Source organism: Natrix helvetica (genome assembly GCF_964273705.1).
Source record: "Natrix helvetica genome assembly, chromosome: 1".
Classification (NCBI taxonomy): Eukaryota; Metazoa; Chordata; class Lepidosauria; order Squamata; family Natricidae; genus Natrix; species Natrix helvetica.
The window spans coordinates 70,261,166-70,271,124 of record NC_138548.1 but is presented as its reverse complement, the minus strand read 5'-3'; the positions used below and the strand labels follow the sequence as shown (position 1 = coordinate 70,271,124).

At 38.2% G+C, this 9,959-nt stretch overlaps 1 protein-coding gene across 1 annotated transcript; it reads left to right on the top strand.

The window, feature by feature from the left end:
• Positions 1-2,547: 2,547 nt before the first annotated feature.
• Positions 2,548-3,639, top strand: LOC309386772 (prolactin-releasing peptide receptor-like; the record flags this gene model as incomplete). Its single annotated transcript, XM_081942532.1, has 1 exon — positions 2,548-3,639. The coding sequence occupies one exon, from the start codon at positions 2,548-2,550 to the stop codon at positions 3,637-3,639; it is 1,092 nt and encodes a 363-aa protein (XP_081798658.1).
• Between the last annotated feature and the right edge of the window lie 6,320 nt (positions 3,640-9,959).

Here is a 9,959-nt window from a genome sequence, read left to right as displayed (position 1 = left end):
AATGGGGGGAGGGCCATTTCCTGCATGATGTAGCTGTCAAAATTTTTAACCCTATCCACCATCCCTTTTCCCGATTATTTTTTGTAAAACCAATAAAAATCTTGTTTTGAAAAAAAAAAAAGCTTGAGTCTGTGCCTCTGTCTCTCTCTGTCTCTCTCTTTGCCACTCTTTCTCTGTCTCTCTGTTTCTCTCTCTGTGACCGCATGTGCATGCGTGTCTGTCTGTCTATCTGTAAGTTGACTGTAGACTGTGTCTATAGTTTCCCAATCTTTTCCCTAGTCACATTAACACAGATATAGAGATAGCACTGAAAGAGCCAGAGACAGAGCCAAATACCGTATGAATAGAGAACAAAAATTAAAGAATGTCTACTTCAGGAAAGAGTTTGGTGGCAGCAGCAAAACTCCTGAACTTAATATTTTCATCATGATGAAAAAAGCAGAAGAGGAAACGAAGTTTCAAAAATTAGAATTGAGTTGAACAGCTACTTTAAGCATTATTTTTTCTTAACATATGACACAATCTGAAAAAGACACCAATGCAGCAATAGCAGCTCTGTTTGGGCAAGAAATCATTTGGCCTTAGGTGGGGCATGGAAAAGAGATAACACTGCTTATAGTCTGGGAATGAGGACGAATCTGATACAAGTCCTTCAATACATCACTACTTTTAGAACAGCAACTACTTAATACATTCTTCCAGACTACAGACCATTAGTTTCAGAAAAACGTATTCTGCTGTCTATTTTTCACCTTCCAAACTAGATGTTAATCGGAACATAATTTGATTCAGGTTTTAGCAGAGCTTGTTAGATATGTATCTAACAAGCCCAGATATGTAAAACTTCCTACTATTCCAGACAACATACTGAGATCTGACTAATTCCTATGGCCAGACAATCGCAGCTTAAAGCCCAGGGAAATAAGAGGGAATTAGAAGAAGGAACAAATTTATTTTCTATTTCTTTAATGAGTCATGACAACAGCTAATGAATGCAAATGATAAGGAAACAGTTTTCAGTTTGATGTTAGAAAAAAAAACTTCCTAGTGGTATCTCTTTCCCTTCACTGAAGGTATAGCTGTATATGTAGCCAAATCATAGAATGGATCAGAAATACGCAATTAATGCAAATAAGAGTTTTGATCAATGGGACACATGCAATATATGTAATTATCCACCTGTGTGTCTGTCTGTCTGTCTTTCATCTATTTATCATCTATCCATCCATTAGCATCTGTCTGTCTGTCTGTCTGTCTGTCTGTCTGTCTGTCTGTCTGTCTGTCTGTCTGTCTGTCTATCTATCTATCTATCTATCTATCTATCTATCTATCTATCTATCTATCTATCTAATGTATCTATCATCTGTCTATTGATATGGGAGCCTGATGATTCAGTGGTTAAAGAAGCTGAGCTTGTAAGTTTGAAAGATGTCAGCCTGGGTTCAAGACCTGAGCTCTGTGCAATGGGAATGAATTTCCATTACTATCACCAGCTCCTAGCAGTTCAAATGTTTGCAAAAGCAGGTAAAATAAATAGATACCACTTTGGTGGGAAGGTAACAGCATCAGTATACTGGTATAAGTCTAAATGCTATTACTGTTCCATGTGCCTAGGCATATATTCATTGTCTTTGGACACTGCTGGCTCCTTCAGCTAAGAAACGGAGATGTGCACTGCCTCCTGGAGTCAGACATGACTGGACAAGGGAAACCTTTATCTTTACAGAGAGAGATGTGACAGACAAACAGAGCTAGAGATTATATGTTATGGATGATATAGATATACCATGATATAGATATACCATAGGTACTTAATTGAGGAATTAATGCACTAGTAATTAACATTAACTGAATGTGGAAGCTAGCATTTTAGGAAAATGAATCTTTAAAATGCAGTGTTGTTCTTATCAAATCTTTTGAGATAATGTCCTTGGAATTATTCCCTATTGTCATTTATTTATGTTTATGCAGGTCCGTATGGACAGACAAACATAAACAAGGATGCAGCGAAACCCATAACTTCATGCAACAAATGAATTTTAAGTAAGAGTTTGACATAAGAATCGCCCAATCTCATTGTCAAGCTCAGATAAATTTGCCATCCAGGATTAACCAGAGAGAAAGGCCAAAAGCAGAAGGAACCCAGAGGGAGAAGCTGGGGAAAAGGGCATGTTTGTAGCTGCAAATAAATGTACTTAACAGAAGCCTTGGAAAATCCTTCTGAGGGAAAGAATAGCCTCAAAGGAAGTCTAATGAAATGTGATATGTCAAGAAGTTTCAAGGGTTGATTTTTAAAAGAGTTCCTAAGAGTGCTAGAAGGTGAGACTTAACAGCTGCAAAATCTTCAAAACGGACAAGAAATTATTTTGGACCCAGGCCCAGGTGCCCTTCTAACTCTTCTAATCTCCCCATGTCTTGGTGACATGCCGAAGAAGTAGAGTCAGGCATTTCCACAAGGATGAACAATCCCCATCTTTCTCTTTTCTTTTTTAACAATGTTCCCATTTTCTTTTTTAACGTAAAAGATCCTCCTGAGCAGATTCTGACATGGCGGTCCATTCCCAGCTCTTGAACGACTCCTGTTTTAATAGCTCAGATCTCTTATTCACTGGTCTGGATCTCCTCTTCGAGCTGAAGCCGCTTTTCATTCCTCTCTACGTTCTCTTGGTGACAGTTGCCTGCACAGGGAATCTTATCCTCATCTGTCTCCTCAGCTTCACCAAAAAGCTGCACAGCACCACGAATTTCCTTATTGGGAACTTGGCAGCGGCTGACCTGATTATGTGCATTTTCTGCGTCCCACTGACTGCTGTGTATGCCTTTGAAAGCCGAGGCTGGCTTTTTGGAGCGTTCACATGCTACTTTGTCACCTTGATGCAAGGGACAACCGTGTTTGTGTCTGTCCTGTCACTTACAGCCATTGCCGTCGATCGATATGTTGTAATTGTGTATCCCATTCGCCAAAGGGTGAGATGCAAGTCCTGTATCTATATGGTGGCTGCTATTTGGCTTTTGTCTCTTGTGATTTCTCTACCGACCTATTTCCATACCTATTACTTAGACCTCAACAGCATTGGCCATGACATGATAATCTGTGAAGAAATTTGGTTGCACCGGAAGACAGAAAGACAGCTGTACTCTTGCCTGATTCTCCTCCTCTCTTACATGCTTCCGCTTTCGGCCATGCTGTTCTCTTACTGTACCATTTCTTATCATCTCCAGAAGAGGAAGATCCCAGGAGTCGTATGTCACAACCAAGAAAAGTGGACTACAAAAAAAGAAAAGACCTTTCAGATCCTGGTAATTTCGGTGCTGTGTTTTGGTCTTTGTTGGCTCCCACTCCAGGTGGTTAATTTGATTAGAGATTTGGATGCAGAGTTTGCTATCCTAAACAAGCGATACGTCAATGTCATCCAAGTTTCATGTCATGTGGCTGCCATGAGTTCAGCCTGTTTCAATCCTTTCATTTATGCTTCCCTCCATGAGAAATTGCGACTCCATTTTGGGAACTACTTTTATCAGAGAAAGAAGTCAAGCTTTGTCTCCCACAAGACCTCACAACTAAATACCTGTTCTGCTTTGGCTGCCAGAAAGAGGAGGGGGTCAACTTATTCTCCAAAGCATCAGAGGGCAGGATGAGAAACAATGGATGGAAACTAATCAAGGAGATAAGCAACCTGGACTTGAGAAGAAACTTCCTAACAGTGAGAACAATTAACCAGTGCCACAGCTTGCCTTCAGACACTGTGGGTGCTTCATTACTGGAGGTTTTTAAGAAGGGACTGGACAGTCACCTGTCTGAATTGGTATAGGGTCTACAACTTGAGCAGGCAGCTGGACTAGAAGAGCTCCAAGGTCCCTTCCAGTTCTATTCTGATTGATTGAACATGTAACATGGCTGCCTTCTCATTCCCATTCCAAAAATGCTCATCCCATAAAATCCTGTGATTGTGACAAAAGGCATGAGAAAGGATAGACAGCAGCAGTTTTCTTTATTTATTTTCCTGGAAATCAAATGAGAAATAACTAGTTCTATCTTCTATCATCATTCAAAATGAGTATTTGGCTACATTGCATACATGTTGATTTATGTAGTGGAACAGTGTATATTTTGAATGCCAAACATAAGTGTCAGGTTAGAATTGGCTTGTATTCAGTTGGTTTATTCTTTATTCTTTCTGGGTCCTTTGGTTAAGAACAACCTTAACTTCTGTTTTTTTTTCTTTTTTTCTGGTGCCGCCTTTGTTCGCCAAAGTTGAAAGTTAGATGTGGCTGCACATATTGCACTTTTACACATTGTATTTTAACATTTCATAGCAATGATTAAAATGTATAAATCAAAACTTTTCAAGAGTAAGTGATATACATGGGAATGATTAACATTAAAGTATTGAATAAGATAAATACTTATGCCTACCAGATTTCTTTGTAGGGCTTGACTTGAAATGTATTTGTTTTTGTTTCATTTGTAATTGCTTAGAAAGACTGATATCAGCAGGGCAACATCACCAGGCAAAATTTAGGATCTTTAACCCTGGACCCCCCATCACATAAATAGAGCTTCAGTATTCTTCACCCTTATCATATTGTCTTAATCCCCCCCTTTTTTTAAAAAAAAAGCCATCTATAAACATAGAATATGGCACTGTAGAGTTGCTGTACAATTTACCCAAACTCTCTTAAAAACAAAGAAAAGGAGGGAGAAAAGTACCTGTGATATGTCCAGGTAAAGAGAAAGGGACAGAAAGAACAGTAAGCATGAAGCTGGTAAGAAGAAACAAAGAGAAAAAAATCAAGAGGAATAAAATTGGGGTGGGGTGGGAGGAGCCAATTAAACTACACTAATAAGATAAATTGAATAAGTTCCCCTGAAATCTATGGAGATTCTCAGTCATCCAGGCCATGGTTGTCCCAAAGGTTCTTTTTCAAGAGGCAACTGGACTTTCTTGTTTTCTTTGAAGATGTTTTGCTTCTCATCCAAGAAGCTTCTTGAGCTCTGGCTGGATGGTGGGAAATGGAAGGATTTATACTCCTTGCAGACAGCTGGTCATTTGCATTCTTTTAGTGCAGGGTGTCAAACTGGCAGCCCGTGGGCTGGATGCGTCACGTGCAGGCCACTCCCACTCCAGCTCTGTGAATGGGAAAATGTTGTGAAACGTCACGTGACAACAACATGACGCGGCGAGTTTGACACCTGTGTTTTAGTAAGTCATCCTTTCAACAGTTCCCAGAAAGCTCCACATCCATTTGCACTACTCAGGTGACCCTGAGAACATAGATAAACCTCCAGGTGGCCTTAATGACTCACCGAAAGAATGCAAATGACCAGCTGTCTGCAAGGAGTATAAATCCTTCCATTCCCCACCACCCAGCCAGAGCTAAAGAAGCTTCTAGGATGAGAAGTGAAATGTCTTCAAAGAAAAACCAGTTGTCTCTTGAAAAAGTACCCTTGGGAGTTTCCCTGAAGGCATCTTATAGAATTCCCACAATTCTAAAGCACCGGTGGTTGAAAACCCTTTCTAAATATCCTCACATAGTATTGGATATACAGAAAAACATCAAAATGAACATAACAGTAACTAATGGTAACATTTGACTTAAGAAATACAGTAAAATATAATCATGTAAGGTTAGAAAAATCCAGATCCATTGAAGAGCAATCAGAGTAATGAACAATCTTATCCTACACACACACACACACACACACCAGATTTAAAAATGAATTTATTCCAAATGCTTCTCAGTTCCTCAGTAAAGGCTCTTGAGTAAAGCAACCCTTGAATAAGACGACAGCTTTTCTTATGGATCATTAATAGTTACTGACACGTAAAAAGTTATGGTTATCCCATGGTCAACAGCTCAGTACAGGAAGCAAATGAATGTTTGACACAAGGATAGAAGATGTGTATGTGAATCAGATTGTTCATTATTCTGCTAATTGCTTTTGAATGAATCTGAAAAATGCTAATGATCATTGAACTTATTTTACAGAATGTGAAATCTACTTCATAAATGTAGTAACTTGAATGTTTCTCTGGTTTAATCGTTGGATTCAACCATATACAGAACTTCAAATTCACACATTCATAACAGGGGCCTTAATCTTTGTCCAGTCTGAAAAGTGTGATAATACTCCTGTTATACTCACTGTTAATATTCCCCTAAGAGGGTGAGAGACGATGGATAGAAAGGATCTCTCTCTCTCTCTCTCTCTCTCTCTCTCTCTCTCTCTCTCTCTCTCTCTCTCTCTCTCTCTCTCTCTCCCTCCCTCCCTCCCTCCCTCCCTCCCTCCCTCCCTCCCTCCCTCCCTCTCTCTCTCTCTCTCTCTCTCTCTCTCTCTCTTTGTTAAAACAAGACTGGCTGTATTAAGAATGAGAGTAGATCAAGAAATTAGGAATAGGGGAAATATTGTTAGACTTATTTTTGCATAACACATTTAAAGTGAAAGAGGTTAAGATCAGATTTTGAAAAAGGGTGTTATCAGGTATGCTCAAGAATAATGCTATTACTATTAGAAGGGTGTAGAAAATATTGAATAACTGAAGAATGAAGAATTATGTGCTGACACAGATATGTAGAATAACATTAGAACCATGTAAGATTGAGTAATGTAGTAATTCTCATTGGTATCAATATTATTTTTGTAACAAAATGAATGATACTCAGATGCCACACTGTCATTGTACTAATGTTGATGTATATTTTAAAATAAAGAAAACTTTATGACTCCTATTCAGTTGGGTGTTTTTTTTCTAAACATCTCTAGCTTCCTCAGTGACTTCTAATATCATGATCTGCCCCTGATCACCTTCATTGTTCTAACTTGTATCTATTCTAGTTTGTTCTAGTTCCCAGAACTGGACTCAGAACTCAAAGGAGGTTTGACTTACGAAGAAATTGTGGAACTATTTCAAAGCAACTTAGACCTGAGGAGCAACGAAGCAACTTAGAACTGAGGAGAAATTTCCTGACAGTTAGAACAATTAATCAGTGGAATAGCTTGCCCCCAGAACTTGTGAATGCCCCAACACTGGAAGTCTTTAAGAAGATGTTGAATAGCCATTTGTCTGAAACGGTATAGGGTTTCCTGCCTAGGCAGGGGGTTGGACTAGAAGACCTCCAAGGTCCCTTCCAACTCTGCTATTGTATTGTATTGTATAACTATATGATAGAAGACTCTTCAAGGTGGTAGGGTTTAAGTACTAATCCTCTTTTTTCTTTCAATTAAAGAATCCAAGACAGAGATGGGTTACTCCTCGTTTGGCTCAGTTCGGCCGAACTGGTAGTGGAATTCAGGCCAAGGTTGCAGAACTGGCATCAACCCAGCCCTGCGACACCCCTGAACCGGTTCCCTTGCCACTGCCAGGCTGCCACCATTTGGATTTTAGTGTCTGCACATGCACAGTTCATTGTAAATTGTTCTGCGCTTGTGCAAAGAACAATTTACATCAAACAGTGCATGTGCACGCGCCTGACACGCGCGAGTTGCAAACCAGTAGTAAAACCGGCAGCAACCCACCCCAATCCAAGATGAAACATTTTCAATTACCCCAAGGAAATGTTAGTTGTTTAAAAAGTCCTTACCTATTCTGGTTACAAATTTGGAAAAACTTTCTGTAATCCAATTACTGTCTGGATGAGCAAGTGCATTATCATTATAACCTGTGTTAATCGGTTGTGGTCAAGCTTTTCCTAAGAGCAATCTTACAGAAGATGTTTGCAATTACTGCTAGTTGTCAAGTCACGATCGTTTGTTTAGTGAGGACTACTATAATTTAAAGTATTGACATCAACACTCTTCAGCAATTCTGAACTGGACAATGCCGCATAATTCATAAAAAGAAAACACCATCTTTTCATTTCAGACATGATATTCTCTATCATGAGTGAGTGACTAGACATAGCGGATATTTTAAAGCAGAAATTTCTACACCACAAATTATTTTTCACTCTGAATGGAGATTTAGCTTGTCTTTACTAGGCTTTGCAAAATGAATTCTGTTGAAAAATGCAATTTGTCATAAAAAAACAGTTATTAGAGAATTAGATTTTTCTGAGAGCTTATGGTTAAGGCTTTGTTAATAGAACTGCTATATATACCGGTACTTTAGAATGCAAAACACTGTAGAATGTATGCATAGCACTACAGGCAGAGAAATGGTGCCATCTAGTGGCCATCTGGATTTATGCAATTCAGATATGGTAGCCCTGACCTGTTTTATCATAACAAGCTACGATGGCTAGATTCATGCAAAATGCTAAGCAAGCAAACTATCTTTGTGTAGATGTGCCAATCCAGATAAACTATGTTTTAGGGAGTCCTCTTATACAATGACACTTCATCATAAAAGAGAATACTGAGTTCACATATTATACTAAAACAAAATATAATCTGTTTGGTTTGGGTTAAGGACAAAATGTGGTCCAAGCTATAATTGTTTGTAAATAATTTGTGTGAATTCAGCAATTTAGCATTTTTTTCACAAGTCATGACTAACATGAGACTGAAAAACAGAAGGGGAAGAGAAGGAGAAGGAGAAAACCGTAGTATTATAATAGTGCAATGATTTCAAAATAGGTTTCATGATTTCCCAAGATCAAGGCCTAGATTTAATTTTCAAAAATGAAAATAAATATATGACTTTCACAGAGAGCATGAACTGTTGCTACAGATTTTAGTACTTAGCATTTTCATGTGCAAGTGGCAGAGATTTTAATGCTTAATAAAAGCACAGCCGCGCAACATACTTTTCACATGATTAAACGTTATTTGTAAAGGACTTAGTAGGAAGATAATGAATACTATTGCTTATTTGCTGGACTGAAAACCTCATTAGAAATTTGTGACCCTAAGTAGTTAATTAAATAAGCTAAAAGCATACTACAAAAGAATGTGGCTGTTAATCATTTGATTAAAAGATCTGTGTCCCATTATAACAGCCCATTTCTATATATTTAAGTATAAACTGCCTATGAGATGCACGATTAGATTTTGCATTTGGCAAAATTAGTCTGAAAAAGAGTAGTATTGAATAGTCTTAAAAATATATGTGATACATGAAAAACAGCATTGTTGTGTGATGATATCTCAGTGCAAACTATGCCTTGATTTTGCCAAGTAAACTTTTCTGGGAAAATCATTTTTCAACTTAGGAATCTGTTGGTTTCTTACCACTGATTTGGATAGACTCTTTCAGCTAGAATGCTATTTTACTTCTGCAAACCATAAGTATTTCTGGTTCTCTAATTGCAAAGAAAGCAATAGAAAGATATATCAGGGATTGTTCAGCTCAGTTTAACTGGTCTTTGCTTAACAACCATAACTGAGACTAGCAACTCTGTTAAGCAATGCAGTTGTTACGTGAGACACCATATTGCAATTCATTGACTTTGTTTGTCAGACTCTGGCTGGGAAGTGGGCAGATGGTGATCGCATGATTGCAGGACCCTGCGTTGCTTATTTGTTTATTTATTAAATTTGTTTGCTGCCCATTTCACTGCAAGGTGACTTTGTAAACACCCATTTCTTGTAAAGTACCTGAATCTTGATTATGTGGCTCTTCAACAGCCATAAGCGTGAGGACAAGTTATAAAGCTACTTTCCCAGGGACGTTGTAACTTGAAATGGTCACTAAACAGAGCAGCAAGGATTACCTTATTTGCATCAGGTTCTTGAGAATCAGCCATTGTTTGGGAATCAACAACTTTTTTAAAAAAAATTAGATCTGGCCCAGATCTATCAAATTTCATCCATCTGTAAGCCAAGAATGAGAATACATGGCCTAATACTAAATAACTAATAAATAACTGCATTTATAATTTAAGGTGCTCCTGTCTTATACTTGTGATGACTTGATTATAAACTGGCTTAAGAAAATCATGGGCTTTTTGGGACTGTTTGAGAGTGAGACTAAACTCCTTCTACTTGAAGAAATGGCAAAGTGCAATGGTAGGATTTT